This window comes from Strongylocentrotus purpuratus, unplaced genomic scaffold (genome assembly GCF_000002235.5).
Source record: "Strongylocentrotus purpuratus isolate Spur 01 unplaced genomic scaffold, Spur_5.0 spur5_contig_842, whole genome shotgun sequence".
Classification (NCBI taxonomy): Eukaryota; Metazoa; Echinodermata; class Echinoidea; order Camarodonta; family Strongylocentrotidae; genus Strongylocentrotus; species Strongylocentrotus purpuratus.
The window spans coordinates 393,338-414,973 of NW_022145549.1; the positions used below are offsets into that span (position 1 = coordinate 393,338).

Below are 21,636 nucleotides of genomic sequence, written 5' to 3' on the forward strand. Positions count from 1 at the left end.
ACGCTGGCCCTGTCCTTTCTATGATGCCTTCTTACCAGCCCAGCGAGTTATGTTACGCCGTACGCTTCTCGGTTGATAAACTCAACCTAGGTCACTCTGGCATAGACAAGGGGGCGTCGTGTACCTGTATGTTTAGAGGGTTTATTTATTTATTAGGAGAAAGACAACTGCATAAGCAAAACACTTGTGGGCTTTATTAGTTTATATGAGTTAGTTCATGAGATTATTTATATAGCGCATGACTTTTAACTACTATAATCATTGGGGGGTGACATGCTTTCGAGTAATGATATAGCAAGTTTTAATTGCTTTTTTTTTTTTCCCCAGCAGATTTCATGTATCCTTCTCTCTCTCTCTCTCCTCTCCACTTCCCTAAAGTTGTGTGTATGTATTAAGATATGTTTTTCGATTGGTCAAATAAATAATGTTAAATTGTTTCAATCATTATTTTTTTTTTTAAATTAAAAGAGGCCTAAATAAGATATATAGGTCTATACGATCAAAACTTCAAATAAGACACTAATACAGGTGTAGGCATAAGGTTATACACAAAAAACCTATTTTCTCTTCTATTCAGCTCAAATTGATTGCGGTTTCTGTTTTTCATCTCTTTTTGATTTTACTTTTTACATAATCGCTTCGTTCTAAAAACGAAGCGAGAAATTGCCATTTGTACATGAGAGTCACTGTTTCGTAAACATATCATAATGTCCTCTTCCTTGGAAATATTAACTTCTGACATTAACATGGCCCTTTCTATTATATACTTTGGACATTCTATCAAAAAATGTCTGACCGTTTCTAATGTTGGGCAGCTGTCACAGAAACCTGTGGAGTGGATGCCCAAACGCAAGAGGTCTTGGTTGAGTCCAGACACTCCCAGGCGTAGTCGCCTAAGAATAGTTTCAGTTTTTCTTCCCAATTTACAAGAATATTGTGAGATAACATTTGGCTGAAGGATTTTTAATGCCGATTGGGTATCATTCCACCTTTCTTGCCAAAGTAACTTTGAACTGTACAAAATTAAACTTGTCTTTTCAAATAAAGTCAATTTATTATGCATTTCAATTTCCTGAGTTAGAGCTTTTTTTGCGTAGAAGTCTGCCTTTTCATTTCCCACTATCCCACAGTGGCCTGGAATCCATTCCAAAGCGATTTCGATCCCTCTATATTTCAATCGGGTCGTTATTATGAATATTTCTGTGACAAAGGATTCGTCACTAAAATGTTTCAAGGCTGTGAGGGCACTTAAGCAGTCGCTAAAAATGACTGCACCTGTATAGATGTTTGTTTCTTCGATCCATTGAAGGGCAAGAACAATTGCAGCCAACTCGGCTCTATACGATGAGGTAAAATTCGCTAATCTTTTACATTGGTGTACAGAAAAGTGTGGGATATAGAAAGCAGCCGAGCATTGGCCCTTCTCCGGAAACTTAGATCCATCTGTATATATATGCAACTGGTTCGACCATTTTGTATTAATCAATTTTAAGCTTTGTTGCTGTAGTTCATTCGGATGGTCGGCTTTTGAAATCCGAGAGCTCAACTCGGTCGAAACCAGTGGGGGTTCAAAAAGCCATGGCGGAAATGGGGATGGTACGGCAGTTTCTGTCATGAAGTTTTTTATTTTACTCTGGGTTCTATACCCGAAAGGTTTACTAAGAAAGTCTTTTCCCTTTAGATAATCAAATTGCCAACATGGCCCTATGTTTTGTGATAATGGGTGGTTTGGGGATCTTTCGATACTTTGTCTATATTTACTTGACACAATTTGTCTCCTTAGATCCAAGGGAAATTCCCCCATTTCCACTTGTAAGGATTGTAGGGAAGTGAGAGGTAGTCCTCCCGCACAAATCCGTAGCGCCTGGTATTGCACCGAATCAAGTGCCTTTTTTGTGGTGGTAGTAGCGCTATCGTAGGCCTCACATCCATAGTCGAGTAAAGATCTTATGAATGCCCTGTAAACCTTTACGAGGGATTTAGAAGAGCTCCCCCATTTAGTTCCCGTTAAACATCTTAGGATATTCAATTTTCTTTTACATCTCTTTACAACATTTTCCACGTGTGGCTTCCAGGTCAATTTCTTATCAAAAGTTACCCCCAAAAAATGATGAGTATTCTGAAAGGGCACTTTTTTCCCGTCTAATTCTACTTGCGGTGGTGAGAGATTCATTGTACTTTTTGTAAAAAATATAGGGACTGTCTTATCAGCCGAAAGCCGAAATCCCCATCTGCGAAACCAAGTCTGGAGTCTATTCAGGTATTCCTGAAGTTTGCTTGATATTTGAAGGATATCCCTACCTGATGCCCATATGACAAAATCATCAGCATATACAGCTAAGGGCACTGAAGGATCTGTAGGGATATCACTAATCATTAAATTAAATAGCAGTGGACTCAAAATACTTCCTTGTGGGAGTCCATTATGCATATCATATGTTTTTGATTCAGTATTATTAATTCTTACCTGAAAGGTACGTCCTGTCAAATAATTTTGTAGATATTGTAACAAATTTCCTTCTATTCCTTTTTGGGCGAGTTTGAATAGTAGTCCGTTTATCCATAATTTATCATAAGCTTTCTCAATATCTAGGAACACAGCTATTATGTGTTCATTACAATTGATACTTTTCTGAATATCGTTTTCTAGGAGAACTATGTTGTCTATGGCACTCCGCCCTTTTCTAAACCCGCTAATAAAATTAGGTAGTAACTCATGTTTTTCTACATACCATTGTAACCTTTCTTTGATCAAACGCTCGATTATTTTGGCGAAGCATGATGTGAGTGAAATGGGTCTATATGAAGACGCTTTCCGGGGATCTTTTCCAGGTTTCAAAATTGGTATCAAAATAGAGTGCTTCAGTGGGAGGGGTATTTCCCCTGTTCCCCAAATCCTGTTTATTATATCTAACATAACCTTTTTAGTTTCTTTAGGAAAGTTTTCATACACCTCATAAGGAATGTTATCTTGACCAGGGGCAGTCCGCTTTTTTGACTGTACTGCCTTTTCTAATTCAATGAGTAAAAAGGGTTCATTGATAACACTCTCCTGAATATTCATGCTATTCTTTACTAAAGCTAAATACTGTTCATTTACCCTATCTTCTCTCATTCCTAAAGATTGAAAGTAGCGTCCAAAAACATCCACCTTTTCATCCTCCCGAGTTATTTCTTTGTCATTTTCTGTCAATGATGACATATTTTTTGACCTCGCACCTGGAACACCATTTAGTCGTTTTATGCAGGTCCAGATTTTTGACTCAGGCATGTAACGGTCCAGTTTCGTGCAAAACGCTTGCCAATATTTTTGTTCTGCTTGGCGGAGAACTCGTTGTGCCATTTTTTTCTTGTTACTATAATCATCTATATTCTCCAGCGTTATCATTCTACCTTTAGAGAGCTTGTTACTCGCTTTATTTCTTTCTTTAATTTTAGCAGAACATTCTTTTGTCCACCATGGGACCGGGTTTTGTTTCTTTTTACTCTTTTGGGGAACAGCTTCCTTTATAACTTCTTTTAGGTACTCCATAAATTGGGTGTACATTTCCTTTACATTTGTGTTTTTTAATGTAATCTGTCCATTTAATACTTCTTCACATTTCTTTGCAAAGTTAGACCAGCTTATATTCTTAAAAGAAAAAGGCTTTTCTACCACATTTCCATTAGGCATACCTGCATTTGCTCTATGCGGATCTGTACTTTTTTCGAGAGACACTTGGAGAGAGATTGGGAAGTGGTCACTACCAAAAGTACTCCGCATGACTCCCCATGTAGACTTACACGCCAGAGAAGGAGATGTGATACTTAGATCCAGACACTGGCGTACCTATGGGGGGGGCAGGGGGGGCAGAGTGCCCCCCCTGACGGGCTCCAGGCGAAAAAAAAAAGGGGAAAGAAAAGAAAAGAAAGGAAAAGAAAGAAAAAGAAAAAAAGAAAAGGGAAGAAAAAAAGGAAAAAAAGAGAAAAAAGGAAAAAAAGAAAAAGGAAAAAAAAAGGAAGAAGAAGAGAAAAGGAAGAAAAAGGGAAAAGAAAAGGAAAGGAAAAAAATGGGGAAATTAAAAAAAAAGACCATGGCCGTACGCACCAGAGGGGGGGGGGGGCAGTTGACCCCAGATATTTTGAAAACGTACAGTTTTTTTCCTGAAAATGTAGTGTAGGCCTATACCAAATCCTTCAATTCTACTTTTGAAAATGCAAAAGTACCCTCATGACCAGTTCGGTCGCTCGAACTCCCTTCACTCCTTTTGCTTTTGAGATTCTTCGAAAACTTTTAACGCATCTTTCCCCCTCCCCCACTAGAAAAATATTCCGCATACGGCCCTGAAAAATTAAGACAAATGAAAATAGGAAAATATAAGTGATATAACAAATTCGAAACTCTTCGCTGGCGCGAACTGCTTGCTAGCCTATTTTGTATTAAATGTTTTCACTTGCTCGTCCCCCTGAAAAAAGAAAAGGATTAGCATTGCCTAGAATACAATTGTGCCTGCCCCGACTGGCCACGACCTGCAACCATGGCAACAATAACACACAGTGTATGTACCAAATGTTACTAAAGAAAGTAATTCATTTTTCTCGCTCGCTACACTTGCTCGCGAATAAAATGAATGGATATTGCTTTGGAAATAATTGTGCCCACCCTTGACCTGCAACAATATCATTAAAAATGGAAGAGTTTTTTCGCCCTCTCGCCAAAAAGGAATTGAATCGCGTAAAACGCGATTGCGTCCATCCTGACCTGCACCAATAAAAACAAGTTTATTTATTAATTACTATTAAAAGAGAATTTTTTTTTTGCTTGCTCGCTATGCTCGCTCGCCAAAATGGAATTGACACCGCTAACGTGCCCGCCCCAACCTGCAACAACCAGTTAATAATTATGTACCAAACGTTATTCAAAGAAGTTTTGGTGTGCTCGTGCTCGCCAAAACGGAATTAACATCACCTTAGACATGATTGTGTAAGCCCTGCCCTGCAACAAAAAAATCTGAAATTTCTGAACCAATTATCATTACAAAAATTTTGCTCGCTCGCTACGCTCGCTCGCCAAAATAGAAATAACACCGCTTTTAATAATCACGTCCCTGACATGGAACAATGAACCCAAGTTTATGTACCATATTTTCCCTATAAAAGAGAAGTGATTTTTTTGCTCGCTCGCTACGCTCGCTCGCCAAAATAGAAATAACACCGCTTTTAATAATCACTTCCCTGACATGGAACAATGAACCCAAGTTTTATGTACCATATTTTCCCTATAAAAGAGAAGTGATTTTTTTTCGCTCGCTCGCTACGCTCGCGAGCTCGTGGAATTATGTGCCCACCACTAACCTGCTACAATATCATTAAAAAGAGAAATGTAGGGGGTTGCCTGCCCGCCAAAATGGGATTGACATTGCCTTAAACACGATTGTGCCCGCCCCCGACCTGCAACAATGAAACAAATTTTATATAGCAATTCATTGAGAGAAAGATGTATTTTGGCTCGCTAGCTAAAATGGGTATAAAATCACCCTAAACACAATATTGTTCCCGCGCCCTGCATGGGACAATTGAACCAAGTTTAAGTGGCAATTATTAAAAAAGAAGTGATTTTTTTCTTGCTCGCTACGCTCCTTTGCAAAAAAAATGGAATTAACGTCGCTAACAAGTGAATGTTCCCACCCCCAACTTGCAACAATACCAGTTTATATACCAAACGTTACTTAAAGATTTTTTTTTGCTCGCTCGCTCGCCAGAAGTGAAAATTAGCATCGCCTTTTTTGTTTGTTTCGGTCGCTTGCCCCCCCTGACGGAGTACCCCAGGTACGCCACTGGATCCAGACATGATGTTTTCCCCGTTCGTGGGTCTAATCTGGTCCCCTCTCCATTGTTCAAAATAATCAAACTGTTCTTATTCAAAAAATGTTCTATTACTTCACCGTTTTTGTCTGTTTTCTCGCTGCCCCATAAAACATTGTGAGCATTAAAATCTCCCATTATAAGGACGTTTTCATTGTTAGATACATTTTCCATTAACTTATTCATAATATTTTCATTCAGTTTATTACAAGGGTTATAATAATTAATGATTGACAATTTTTTCCCCCCTATGTAAACATTCATTTGTTGTAATTCTAAGTTTGCATCTGTGAAAGGACCCTCATACTTAATCCTATCATGAACATATATAGCACAGCCTCCTCTAATATTATTTTGTCTGTTTCTAGGAAAGCATGTATATTCTGGAATATTCAAAATAATGTTATTATGAAACCAGGTCTCCTGTATGCAAATAATATCATATTTAAAATCCTTGTGTAAGTTTAAATAATTTAATAATTCATTGCCGTGCCCTAAGAGTCCCTGGGCGTTCCAGTGTATAATGGAAAGTGACATGAGTAAATTAATCACTATCATTTGTTCTATCATATGTACTATTTTGTTGCAGCGCCCTTTTGGCTGCAACGCAAACAAGAGTATTCAATTCTTTTTCAGTTCTACCTTCTGTGAATTTAAAAATTAGTTGGCAAATAAAATCTATAATTTGTTCATCACTAGCCGAGGCTATGAAGTTGGTCATAGGTGGAGTGCCTTGTGGTGTTTCATTTGACGTTCCTTGATTATTAATGGTCTCTTTACTCTGTGGTACCTGAGGAATAACCTGGTTTTGAAATTGTGGGGTGGTGTTTGCTCTGGTCAGGAATGACGGAACAGCTGCTTGTGCGTAGGTACTATTAGGTTTACCAACATTCCGCACTGGAAGTTCGTTTGTTTGTTTTTCTGTTTCCTTACTCAATGTTTTGTTGGCTTTATTTTTCTGTTGAATAGGCTGTGGATTTGATACTTTTTTGTTTTGTTGCTGCCAGGACTGAGTTGCTTCTGCGTACGATAGCCCCTTTTCATACCGTATCTGTTGAACCTGCTTTGCCTTTTTTGCTTGTGCGCAGCCGCTGTAGGCTGCAGAGTGGTTTTCCCCGCAATTTACGCACTTTCGTTCTTCTTTTTTTTTACAGTCATCGAACGAGTGGTTTTCTCCACATCTGACGCATCTTTTTTGGGAATTACATTGTGAAGCATTGTGTCCGAATCTTTGGCATTGATAACATCTAATTACAGGTGGGACATATTGTTTTACGCGCTTGATTTGGAAACATAAGTGGATTTCAGGGGGATAGTGACTTTACTGAAGGTTAGAATAACGCAGCGCATGGGAATTTGAGAGATTTGGCGCTTTCCTTCTATTGTTTCATCTGTTCGGACTCTTTTCACCATCCTCTTCACCCCAATCACATTCTGAGTTTTCAATTCATTAAGAATTTCCTCTTCCTTCATTTCTTGTGGGATGTCATAAATGACTCCCTTTGATCCATTCACTCCTTCACTGACTTTTACATCAACACTTCCTATTTTGTTAATCTCTGAGATAGCCTTCACCTGCTTAGTATTTTTACACTTGATTAAGAGTCCCGTATTAGTGGTTTTGATAAAATCTACAGGGTTCACGCAAACTTCCCGAATTGCCTTGGCTATTTGTATGGGATTTACTTTGTTCAAAGATTTTGTCCTATCTATTGGGGTTATGAAAATGTTAAAGCCCTTTGGGTTTGGGTTTGGGGAAGTGGTGTGGAAAGTGGTGTTCGAAGAGTATGATTCTGAGGCGTGTTTTAAGTTCTCTATATTAGTAGAGCTTCTCCCACGTTGCCTTTTTGCAGGATTCCTGTTTTGCACAGTTTGAAAAACCATTTCATCCTCGCTCATCATGGATCTTTCCGGCTCGGAGGCGTGAGCCGCCATGATTGGCTTTCGAAAAAAGGCGCGAAATTTGAATAGCGCGTATCGTGCAGCTAACCACAATGAAGTGAAATGAAATGAAATGAAAAGCCCACAGTGTTTGCTTACCTCAGTACGAAAAATTCCTATTCCAAAAGTGGTCACATAAATCCAAAACAAAAAACTTCAAAAAGAACAACCCAATTTCCATATGAGAAACAAAGTCAAAGATAATCCAAGAGTAAGGTGAGAGTGCGACCTATCCGTGCGACCTATCCACCGACCTATCAATACTAATATTGAGTATCTGATGATACGGTGTCCTCCAGTTTTCCAATCAAAAAGAAAATTATGCAGAATCGGGGGGGGGGGGGTTATTTAGTGGTGGATATTCGTGTATCTTGTATACATATTTTCACTATGAAATCAAGTTTTAGACTGGTAATTGAAGGTGAAGAATACGAAGTTTATTGTGCGTTCACCGACTTTATGAAATAAAACAATTGATCTCCGATGTCGTTGGTCGAATGTCACTCTCCAGTCTCGCTGGTCGAAATAACAAAGGGCACCAGGCTTCAAGATCCTCTAATTATGCCCCAAAAATGCAATTCAAACGGTCCAACCAATACTGTTTAATAGAATTGAATTTTATTTGTATTGGAAATGTTGTAAAAAAAAGGTCTTCTTGTCCATAAGTTGACTCCCAATCGTGCATTATACTGGTGAACTGGGTATAAATCAGAATATATTTCCAGTCTTATGTTGATGTTCTGGTATAGATTAATACATGAAAAGTAGGGTGAATCAGCTAGTACTGGCTTCAAAATATTGAATACATGTATCTTCTCAATAGATTCGGTTTTTCATATTGTAGGGATAGTCAAGCTCAGGGTTTTAATACACTGATGTATTTTGCCTTTAAGAATATTGTCTCACAGAGCAGTGGCGTACCTGGGGTACTCCGTCAAGGGGGGCAAGCGACCGAAACAAACAAAAAAGGCGATGCTAATTTTCACTTCTGGCGAGCGAGCGAGCGAGCAAAAAAATATCTTTAAGTAACGTTTGGTATATAAACTGGTATTGTTGCAAGTTGGGGGTGGGAACATTCACTTGTTAGCGACGTTAATTTCATTTATTTGCAAACTAGTGTAGCGAGCAAGAAAAAAATCACTTCTTTTTTAATAATTGCCACTTAAACTTGGTTCAATTGTCCCATGCAGGGCGCGGGAACAATATTGTGTTTAGGGTGAATTTATACCCATTTTAGCTAGCGAGCGAAAATACATCTTTCTCTCAATAATTTGTTTCATTGTTGCAGGTAGGGGGCGGGCACAATCGTGTTTAAGGCAATGTCAATCCCATTTTGGCGGGCAGGCAACCCCCTACATTTCTCTTTTCAATGATATTGTAGCAGGTTAGTGGTGGGCACATAATTCCACGAGCTAGCGAGCGTAGCGAGCGAAAAAAAAAATCACTTTTCTTTTATAGGGAAAATATGGTACATAAAACTTGGGATCATTGTTCCATGTCAGGGACGTGATTATTAAAAGCGGTACTGTTAATTCTATTTTGGCGAGCGAGCGTAGCGAGCGAGCAAAAAAAAATCACTTCTCTTTATAGGGAAAATATGGTATATAAACTTGGTTTAATTGTTCCATGTCAGGGACGTGATTATTAAAAGCGGTGTTATTTCTATTTTGGCGAGCGAGCGTAGCGAGCAAAATTTTTGTAATGATAATTGGTTCATAAATTTCAGATTTTTTTGTTGCAGGGCAGGGCTTACACAATTATGTCTAAGGTGATGTTAATTCCGTTTTGGCGAGCACGAGCACACCAAAACTTCTTTGAATAACGTTTCGTACATAATTATTAACTGGTTGTTGCAGGTTGGGGCGGGCACGTAAGCGGTGTCAATTCCATTTTGGCGAGCGAGCATAGCGAGCAAGCAAAAAAAAAAAATTCTCTTTTAATAGAAATTAATAAATAAACTTGTTTTTATTGGTGCAGGTCAGGATGGACGCAATCGCGTTTAACGCGATTCAATTCCTTTTTGGCGAGAGGGCGAAAAAACTCTTCCATTTTTAATGATATTGTTGCAGGTCAAGGGTGGGCACAATTGTTTCCAAAGCAATGTCTATTCATTTTATTCGCGAGCGAGTGTAGCGAGCGAGAAAAATGAATTAGTCTCTTTTAGTAACATTTGGTACATATATTGTGTGTTAAAATTATTGTTGCCATGGTTGCAGGTCGGGGCCCGTCGGGGCAGGCACAATTGTATTCTAGGCAATACTAATCCTTTTCTTTTTTCAGGGGGACGAGGAAGTGAAAACATTTAATACAAAATAGGCTAGCAAGCAGTTCGCGCCAGCGAAGAGTTTCAAATTTGTTATATCACTTATATTTTCCTATTTTCATTTGTTTTATTTTTCAGGGCCGTATGCGGAATATTTTTCTGATGGGGGAAGGGGGAAAGATGCGTTAAAAGTTTTCGAAGAATCTCAAAAGCAAAAGGAGTGAAGGGAGTTCGAGCGACCGAACTGGTCATGAGGGTACTTTTGCATTTTCAAAAGTAGAATTGAAGGATTTGGTATAGGCCTACACTACATTTTCAGGAAAAAAACTGTACGATTTCAAAATATCTGGGGTCAACTGCCCCCCCCCCCCTGGTCCTTACGGCCATGTTCTTTATTTTTTTTCCCATTTTTATTCCTTTCCTTTTCTTTTCCCTTTCTCTTCTTCTTCCTTTTTTCTTTCCTTTTTTTCCTTTTTTCTCTTTCTTTCCTTTTTTCTTTCCTTTTCCTTTTTTCTTTTTCTTTCCTTTCCCTTTCTTTTCTTTTCTTTCCCCTTTTTCTTTTTTTTCCCCTGGAGCCCGTCAGGGGGGCACTCTGCCCCCCTGCCCCCCCCCATAGGTACGCCAGTGTCACAGAGGGTGATTGCACGATCGAGTCAACAAGAAAATTATTTCTCTCTCTCTCTCCCTCTCTTTCTTTCTTTTTCTTTTCCCTTCTCTACTTTCTACCCATTTCCTTGTATCTTTTCTCCTCTTGTAATCTTTTTGGTAATATTTGAATGCCTTTTAAGTGATTTGATGTTTTTCCACTGTTCATTTGAATTAAAAACCTCCCACCAAACGTGTAAAATGAACCAGCTTACCGTTTCCTAAGCAATTATTTTGCTCAACGAAGGGGGGGGGGGAGCAATTTTCTCAACACCCACTCCCCCCCCCCCCCCCCCCCCCCCCCGTTGAGCAAAAGTAATTGCATAGGATACGATTTTCCTAAACAATGACTGCTCTATACATCTCCCTTGGGCTGTACAGGTCTAACTGTAGTACATATAACACATAATTTATTTTGTATAATGAATAATACGCCTTATACAAACACAAATGAATAGCGGTAAATAATTTTTTATTCTTGAATTTTATTATATTGCCTTTATTAATTGAAGGTATATATAACACAATATTGCAAATCACAAAACCAAGTTGCAAAAATATAAACACACCATGAAAATAATACATATGTCATGTAGTGAAAAAAGCATGGTAAGATTATACATACTTTGAGAATCAGGGTTAAATTTCCATTTAGTGTGTGATATGTGAGTTTATATAAAAATGAAACAAGAGAAGATACAATTTATTCTGATATGACCGGAAATGCACTGAAAAATAGTTCATAAAAACTTATATATTATGACAACTAGGCCCCCCCCCCTCCCATGACTAAAACGAAACCACAAGAAATGAGATAAGATAGAAGATTAAAGGGAGCAGGAGACAAGCATAGAAGACAATAGAGTGGTCAAGTGTGACGTCATCAAAAAATTACTTTTAGAGTTTCTAAATTTGAACTTCATTTTCTGAAAGAGCATACAAAATAATGTCAATATGTTGAAAACCAATTGTTTAGTATTAGCTGAGATATGACCAACCAAATAAATAGATTTCAATGGTAAATCACTGTTATTTTGCTCTGGTTCGTAATGTTAAGAACCAGAGGAAAAAATCAGTGATTTCCTATTGATCAAGAAATGCAGAATAATGTGTACCTAGAGACGTAGCAAAAAGAATAACCAACACTGAAAAACAGGCTTTCAATCTTGTCCTGACTCCTTGCAATGTGTCCCGTATGACATATGTTTCTCCATTCATGTCATTGAAAAATGAAGAAATTCTGATATGAGCTTTGAATAATTTCCTAGTTATTTCTGGTATCATTAACATTATTAAAGGTCATATAAAAAAAATGTAATCACATGAAAGAAATTGAAGGAAAGAAATGTGTCAAACGCGAAACATTGCAAGGTATCAACCCCTTCACCTTATGAAGTCTGTTGATGAAGTATAAAAAGGCCTTCGGCATTCATGAAATGCACAGTAAATGGTAAATAATAGACCTGGAGATTAGATTGCAGTATATAATTGACACACAGAATATATAGAGATTGCACAAAGACTGGATTACACAGAGCATTATGCAGACATTTGATATGAATATACATGTATAGTATTCATGCATTTAAAGTTCACAGATTTTACATTTGTATGAAACCATAGCAGACATTTCACCATGATAGAAACACATACATGTAAATGGATTTCATTCTAATAAAGGAACATGTACACGAGTCAAGGACAAAGATTAAAAGGATATGTTGAACTAATGATTTTCCTAAACCGAAAAGTGATTCAAACAAACCTAAACAGTACTGTAAGAAAAGCAACTTAAACATAATCACTATGCTTATCAAATTTGAGCGACATGTATTTTCAAGGAAGGTTTGCATCAAGCCAATACAAACATTGAGATTAGAAACTTATCTTCAAGAAAAAGGCATTACCATACTAGGATTCCATTTTTAATAGGGGATGATTTCTGGGAAGAAGAAAAAATGCTCGAAATTTGAGGTATAGGGAAAAGGTGCCATGACAGTACTTAGCAAGAATTATGGTCGTCCACTTTGGTCCATGCCATTTTGTGGAATGCTACACAAAATGGTATGGCAATGTTGGACCTATACATCAATTTTAAGACATCATTGGTTATTCAAGCAGTATTCAAGCATTACCATGATTTATCATGAAATCACTTGAACCGAGGTATAAAGGTTGTGCATAGTTCATGAACTGTTCACAAAAGGTTGCCAGAAAAATAAGTCACAACAAATTTTGAAAAAAATTAACCCATTGGCTACAGGAACAGAATGGTCCCTGTGTTAACTCTATGGGAATACAAAACATCAGTAGTCAACTGGTTAAAATCTGGCTTGCATTTTTCTTCCTCTACTGCACATTCCCATGAGCAAGTCATGACTCTCTCATCATGTTGCATGCGAGAGTCAAGGTGTCTTTAGGCTTTCAACAACAAAGCTCCTTGTTCTTATGTAAGCCATACTATCAGTTGAGAAATACAGTAACTGTTAAGTACTAGTGCATCGTAAGCTCACAATGAGACTTGGCAAGCTCATTTTGGTCTGATACTGATGGCCTGAAGAACAGATATTTTTATCAATGATTTTCTTCACCGATCAGACTGGTCCATCTTTAAATTTGGTTCCTACTGAAAGTAAAAACAGAGAATCTCCTCTATCAAATACATGCTGGCAAGAATGAAAATTATTTTAGTTTTTGCATTAAATGACACATATCGTCCTTGTTTTCACGAAGTGACAGTAGTGAGGAAAATCGTAACGCAAAGTGAATGCAATTTTTTTTCACTACCGTCACTTCGTGAAAACAGCGACGATATATATTCAAACTCGTAAAACATCCACAGATATAGCTCTATCAAAACAAATATATATAAGATAAAAATTACTCTTCAAAACTTTTATAAATGGCTGGCATCCCTGACAATGGACATGCCTCTATCCATGTATCGTAATCACCACAAGGTCCACATAACAGCAAAGTTGGCGTCATTATCATTAAAGGTATAGACCAGTTCTGGTCATGCGATTGCATTGTGAAAGAAACGTTGTGGAATTGATCAGAAAAGGTTGATCATGTAGCATATAAGTATCGGTGTGTACTGCAAGGTTCTGGAATCACCAAAAAAATACAAAATTTGGCCCAGTCTCGGTAAAGTTACAAGCACTGTACACAGAAAGATGTATATGGGACTACGCGATATCTATCCAGGCTGGATAGATATGATAATTTACTAAACATATCAATTAGTAGGCGGTTTCCCGGCAAAATTTGTATCATCACATATTAGTCAAAACATATTCTTTTACATGATTGGTAATAAGAGCTTCCATTTCATTTTTTGAGAGGGGGGCGTTTCCGAAACTGGTCTATACCTTTAAAACACATAATAGTAACAACATGATTTGTCCATGGCCATAAAGATCTCATCACCTTCCCCGTTTCTCCCTCCAAGCGGGGACTATCAAAGATGATTTGTTTTTTGTTTTCTAAGAAGAGCATTGGTATTAGTACCATTGGTCCATAGTCTCCCCTCCGCATGATAAAAAAAAAACATGATTGCATTGCTTTTGTCCATCCTGATCTCTCCAATGGTACAGGGATGCTCCATGAAGGGAAACCAGTTGTTGATCATGGCCTCACCAACTCTGTGACAATGAATCACTTGCACAGAAAATGATCTCCATCCCCGTCTCTCCATTAGTACAAGGGCGCTCCATGAAGGGAAACCAGTGGTTGATCATGGCCTCACCAACCCTGTGACAATGAATCACTCGTCCAGAGAATCATCTCCATCCTCATCTCTCCATTAGTACAGGGATGCTTCATGAAGGGGAAACCAGAGGTTGATCATGGCCTCACCAACCCTGTGACAATGAATCACTTGTCCAGAGAATCATCTCCATCCCCGTCTCTCCAGTGGTACAGGGATGCTTCATGAAGGGAAACTAGTTGTTGATCATGGCCTCACCAACCCTGTGACAATGAATCACTTGTCCAGAGAATCATCTCCATCCTCATCTCTCCATTAGTACAGGGATGCTTCATGAAGGGGAAACCAGAGGTTGATCATGGCCTCACCAACCCTGTGACAATGAATCACTTGTCCAGAGAATCATCTCCATCCCAGTCTCTCCAGTGGTACAGGGATGCTTCATGAAGGGAAACTAGTTGTTGATCATGGCCTCACTAACCCTGTGACAATGAATCACTTGTCCAGAGAATCATCTCCATCCCTGTCTCTCCATTAAAGCCCCACGGCACTACTTGTAGCTACTTGCGCCCTCTATATAGCAAACAATGTCTAATCGGTGCCTGTTGGTCCCCAGTGATCCCCTTTTTCTTATGTTAATTGAGAGCTGATCTGATGAGATAACTACCTGTCAGTGACCTCGCAGGGTGGTCTTATCCCCCTTGGCCAAACTAGTACAGACGGCCTTTAAGAGATGGATATTCAGTGCAATACCAGCTCCATAACCATTGGAGATCCATCACTCTAAGTCATCCACAGACATGTCAAGCAGTCAGGTTGTTGAAGGAATTCTGGCCAGTGATGTCTTCAAACTCTAGCTGATATCCCAGACTTGCTACTCCCACATTTGGCTCTATCACTTATCCACGGTCATATCTAAACAGTTTTTAAGAACAGAGTCATGCACGCTCACAAAAAGCAGAAGATACATGAGAAATTCTAAAAGGTCCATAGGACACTTTGGGCAAAGTGTCTTCATACTCTTGCTGATGTTCGAAAGTAGTACTTTGTCATGATCGTTCACTTATCCATGGACATATCAAGAGGATTGTCAACAACAGAGTCATGCATGAGGATGAAAAGCGGTAGGTACGTGAGAAAGTCTAGCATGTCCATGGGACCCTTGGGGCCCAGTATGTCCTCACACTCTAGCTGATGTTCCAGACTGACTCCACCTGCTCTAAGCTCTATTAACAGCCTGTCCATCTTGAAATGTCTTGTCTTTTCATCTAGGCACCAATTGAACAAATCCTGAAAATGGTGGAAACAACAATATTGAATTTAGTGTGAGAAAAAAAGATACATGATTTGCATAATTCCCACGTGTATTCTGAACAAATGATTTTCCTCTTACATAACAAATTTGAACAACTCCTGAACATTTCGCAAGAATATGGAATCTTGAGGCAGTAAAAAATAAAAGTTTATATTATCATCACAACATAAAAAATAGTCGGGTTGCAGTATGCAAAAATCAAACTGGTATGGGTCTTCATTTGCTGTAATTTTTAATAAATGAAGACCATATCAACAAATTTAATGAACGGGTACATGCATTTACAGAGTATTCCCACCTCAACTACTATTCAAAGTTATAAAACATAATGCTCACCTTTGCACGGAATATTTTCCAGTCTAGTGTTTGGAGATCCATCTTTTCAATCACATTTTTCACAAATTTGCTGTATAAAAGTAAAAAAAAATCATATTGAAATACATTATACCATAGCACAGATCTGTTATTGCACATTAATATCATTAGGCAATAGGACAAAATGCTATTTTTTACAAAGATTTCACACTATTAACCCCAAGAAAACGAAGCCTTAGAAAACCCTGTCTTGACACAATAGGAGAACCGAGAATGAATGTTATGCGATATATTCAGTACACATTGACTAGTCTAGAGCGGGCTACAATAATGAGAAAATTCATGATAATGCATGGATAAAAATTACATCCTTTATTGCAAGTATGATTGTAAAATTCAAATAAAATGTAAATTTCAAAAGTAATTTTTCTTTTTATTTAAAAAATGATGTGAATATCATTACTTTTCATATTGCTCAAGAAAAAGGCAAATTTTCATCAAAAGTTTGAAACCCTTATCCATTTTAATTTATGGAATGTTTTCTTTTTTGATGTTTTTTCCATCACAAAATCATGCCTACATAAGATAGAAACGAGTAAGGTATACTTACTCAATCGAAGATATCCTTTGGTATAGTGCAGCCATAATGGAGAATAATCTGAAATCGGTTCCATGTGTCATATTGTAGTCTGCTAAATCAAGAACCTGTTGAGGGAAAAGACAACAGATCCAAGTAAGTTACTGAGAGTGAGAGTGAAAACAGTTTTCCATTTACGTTGCTGCATAGAGTTACAGCTTGAAGTCTCATTTAGTGTCAGAGATCAATTCTGCCATTTCTCTGAAGTCAAACTGCACCCCCCCCCCCTCCTTTGAACCATTGAATACTGATTATTTATACATTTGAAGGACATACAAGCGATATTCATAAATCATCTACACATGATTTGTTACTTATGGTAATGTTAAAACTTTCCAAACATAGCTTCGCATCCCTCTTTATTTTGCTGAACTGCAATAAATGAGGTGAATGAGAAAATCAGAGTGAACAAGGATAGTGGTAATGGTGGTTATTTACCTGACTGCTAAGAAAGCATAAATGCTTGTAAGTAAGCAACCAGAGGACCGACAGCTTTAGGTCCTTTCCGAAGGACTTGATAATGAGCTGGAAAGGTGTTTTTCACATACCTATTTTTTCCTGTAAACCCTATTTAATTCTTTCACAACTTAATGAATTAAAAGAACCGCAACAAAGTCAAAAAGATTTTTTTTTTCTTTTTGATTCACCCCCACGTAACTGCAACATAGAGGCTTGATCACATATACCCCAGTAAACCCCAACATTTTTTTGATGTACTAAATGAATAGCAGCAAGATGAAAGAAGTAGCTATGTACAAGATTGATCCTACGCATACTCCCTATCTGTGTGTTATACGATTCACAAAGGTGTAGAGCACTTTGCTTAATTACTTTTAGAAATCCTCACGGTAAACTGCCATACCACAATATCGTCGCCTGGCTGGCAGAAGGGCGTTAGCTCGAATTTCAGGTCCATAATGAAACTTTAAGCAGAAGGGCGTTAGCACTAAATTGCCTCAAACTTTTATAAAACTGACTTATTTCCGAGAAAAAAATTGTGGCCGTGTTCTACTCCAACATTTCCATTAGTCTTTTATGTTTTAAACCAATTTTCGGGACGAAAAGCAGTTAACATATAAAACAAATCTTTAAATGCAAATAATTCAAAAAGTAGTTTTTGAGTCGCTCGCGCGCTAACGCCCTGCTGCCACCCGGCCAATGATATATATGTGAACAAGCCTTTAGTCATACATGGTGTGGTGCTTACCCTCAAGATATAGGCCTCTTCTTTCTCTGAGAGACTGGAAGAACCAGTGATGCCTTTCAATGCCATCAAAGTCTCAAACGGATTTAAGAATCCATCTTCATCTTCATCAATCTGAAACAAAACAAAAATATCTCTATTAAATCCCTTGTTCTGGTCATGCAATTGCATTACAAAAAATACTGTGTCAAAGTGATTGAAAAAAGCTGATCATCAAAATGATCATTGGCCCAGTCTTGCTTAAAGTCACATGCACTGTATGCAAAAATGTGTTTAATGGGACAAAACAAACATGCGACATGAAAGTGTGCTCCACAATCATTAGCTGGTACTTGTTATATTTTGGATATGAAGACATTTGAGGAGCCATCTTTTCTTAATGGACATTAATTCTATGATAGTCTTGCAACACTAATATAAAAGAATGAAAAAGCTCAAAATCATGTTTGCCTTTCCAAGAACTCAACCTTCATTTTAAGCATGAATTATATTCTGCAGATGAAATGATATTGCAGACATCAAGAGGTGGTGTGATGGCTTAGTGGTGTAGAGCAGTGATCTCAAGATCGGAAGGTTCTGGGTTCGATACCAAGGTTATTGCCATTTGGAGAAAAAAAAATTGATTATCATTACCAAGTCCCTTAGAGGGTATTTAAAACCGTCGATCTTTTGGGTTGCTTGTAATTTACAAGCATATACATGACTACTCACACCCTAGTCACTCCAATGAGACAAACACCAGACCACAACGGACTAAAAAAAAATTTAAAAATAACTTTACCCCCAATTTGTACTCAATGACAAGAAGTTTTCTCCAATATAAACATGTCGTTTTATCAAAGTATGTAATTTGTTATTCCAGTAAAATGATAATTCCGGCCACTTTCAACAAAATACTGCATGTAGCTGAAATATATCAGTATTTACCCTCAATGTTATTTCAGCATTATCTCCTTTTGTCATGTTAAACTTAAACGAACCGAAAACTTACCGTATCAAATGCCATCTTGTACATTCTGACTTTCTCCTCTTTGAGTATACAGAACTGGGCTAGCCAGCCATCTAGAAATAAAATATGAAGACAGAAAGGAAAGAAAATACATATGAAAGAAAATAGAAATAAGTAGCAATAAGATGCGCTTTGAGCATGTTTATGTAAAGACGCTATATAAATATCAATATGTGTGTATGTATGTAAGATGTTAGGATGCATAGACAAATAATGTACACTTATTTTCATTAGAAGAGAATGGAAGTGACAGGAACAGAAGGTACAGGAGAAAGAGAAAGAGAGAGAGAAGAGAAAGAGAGAGGGAAGAGAAAGAGAAAGAGAGAGAGAAGAGAAAGAGAGAGAGAGAAGAGAAAGAGAGAGAGAAGAGAAAGAGAGAGAAGAGAAAGAGAGAGAGAGAGAGAGAGAAAGCTGGAGGGATTAACAGAGGAAGAGAGAATATGACTATGCAATCAATAATTAAAAAGAGCCATGTGATGTAAGACAGGGATCACTGAAATGATGAGAAAGAAGAGGACAAATAGCCAGATATACACCAACATATAAGAAACGACATGACTGAAGAACTGCTCCTTCGAGAGAGCAACGACATCATGAAAAATTTAAGAGTAGGTAGTAGAAAGCAAACAAATATGAGAAATGGTATGAAAAATAAATTGGAACTAGGAAAAACAATGCAAGGTGGAAGAACAAAGACAAAGATTTAAAGACTGCCTGTACTAGTGTGGACAGGAGGGATAAGACCACCCAGCAAGGTCACTGACAGGTGGCTATCTCATCAACTCAGATCTCAATTAAGATAAGAAAAAGAGGATCATGAGGGAACAACAGGCATCGATTAGGCATTCTTTCTATATAAAGGGAGCAAGTAGCTACAAGTAGTACAGTGGGGCTTTAACATCTAAAGAGAAAAAAGAACACAGACCGGGAGAAATTTTGAGGGACATGTAGACTTACATTCTCTGAAAGTCAGCTCCTCCGGGATGGGCTTTTTCTTAATCACAAACTTCTTATTCTTCAAGCTGTCGAAGGCTGCCATAGCCTTCATCCTGCGCACCTCTGCCAGACGCTGTCTCTCCATCTCAGCAAGGAATGACGGATCCCTCTCAGCTGGTGGAAGGGACTTCCTTGTGGCCTCCGGTGAGGGCGTAGGGGGTACAGGGGTGGGAGTGGGCGGGACAGGGGTAGGGATAGCTGGTGGTGGTTCTGGAGTTGGCTCTGGAGTAGGAGCTATAGGGATAACAGGGAGAAGATAATACATTCATTATTCTGAAATTAAATGATTTTAGGTAGCTTTAATAGCGAAATGTAGTAGTGAAGCATGAAAAGACGCGTCCGGAATGCAAAATGCATAGTAGTTAATGATGTTTGTTAATCAAGAATACCTTTTTGACGTATCTGAGTGAAATTTTAGCCAACATTATGCCTAATCGAGATGCTCTTGTGCAACTGTTGTAAATACTCACCACGTATCCTTAATGACATCTTATTTGTTGTGGGTAGAACCTAAAAAATTTATACAGAAACTATCCAGTTCAGGTAGACAATGGGTTGACCAAATACACTACAAAACAAGCTTTCCACTTGAAAGTTGTCCTACAAAGGTACCTGTATGTATAAAACTGCTTCCTAGTATTGTGATGCACATTCTCTTTATACCAAGGTTTGAAAAAACAATTCAAGTAATATATTTGAAGATAGTATTCACTGGTAAATGCAAGATATTAAAAGCAAACAACAAATAAGAGCTGTGTATTGTACATGCAAGCTACACATTGCAGAGATTAGTATCAGATAATTATTAGTAACAGAGTAAATACAGTTAGTAAATTGATAAACACATATAGTGTAGATAATTATTTTACACACAATAACAGTGCCGATAATTATAGATTAGTTTTACATGATTCAATTTAAGCACTTTTCAAGCTCCTTTCAAAGTTGTATTTGGTATATCATGGGGAACTGATATCATTGATGAAATCTTATGATCAAAGCCATTAGATATGCATGTTCAAGACATTGAGGTGAAGGAATGTTATTTACAAATAATTTGTGTTGCACTTTGTTTTAAGTTTATTTATACTTCTAATTCTGGTATTCTATGAAAATGTAACTTTACTCTTAAATACCAAGTTTTGTTTGTTTGAAATGAAAAGTTAGGTATGTCTTTAATTTTTAAAAATACTGCCCTTTAGAGATATTTGGTTAATTAAGCAAACATATTAATTATTTTACAGGTCAAATGACATGATTTCACTCACTTTCCAATTAGCCTATTAGTAAAATAGACCAACAATCAATTATGCAAGCAAACAAACAGGTATCTAGTTTAGCAATCAATCAAAAACTAAATGTAGATAATTTATTCAATGGTGCATTAGAAAAAGTCCTACAAAAAGTTCATATACTGTATTATGCTAAGTATCTGCTTTTAATAACAGCTTTCAATAAGTAGCATCAATAACAGCAAGAAGAAAATACTTCTTTGACAAACCATTGGTAGATATTCATGTATATATCTACCAGAAGATGTGCATAAATTTGAATTGCTCTAGAGTTGTGCATATGTACTGTACCTTGCACCAAAAAGTTTACAGTAAGTGGGCTACGTAGAATTGCGAGAGATACACCTTTTAATGCTGTGGTAACTTGTGCTACACAATCTTGCATAAATGTATCTTCTGTTTTAGAGCCAAAAGGGCATTAACTCAAATCATTTCTATTCAGATTTAATACCCTTCTGGCTCCAAA

The 21,636-nt window shown here is 37.6% G+C and overlaps 1 protein-coding gene across 10 annotated transcripts in view; it reads right to left on the minus strand.

Moving 5' to 3' along the window:
• Positions 1-15,046: 15,046 nt before the first annotated feature.
• Positions 15,047-21,636, minus strand: part of LOC100888195 (formin-like protein 7) — a 37,018-nt gene continuing 30,428 nt past the window's right edge. For all 10 annotated transcript variants that reach the window (XM_030989496.1, XM_030989488.1, XM_030989470.1 and 7 more), the window contains 6 exons: positions 19,840-20,112; positions 18,865-18,935; positions 17,877-17,987; positions 16,643-16,737; positions 16,054-16,123; positions 15,047-15,692 (listed from right to left, as the gene is read on the minus strand). In XM_030989496.1, coding sequence (XP_030845356.1) covers positions 15,462-15,692; positions 16,054-16,123; positions 16,643-16,737; positions 17,877-17,987; positions 18,865-18,935; positions 19,840-20,112 — 851 coding nt within the window. In that variant the 3' untranslated portion in view covers positions 15,047-15,461. The remainder of the gene's footprint in view (positions 15,693-16,053; positions 16,124-16,642; positions 16,738-17,876; positions 17,988-18,864; positions 18,936-19,839; positions 20,113-21,636) is intronic.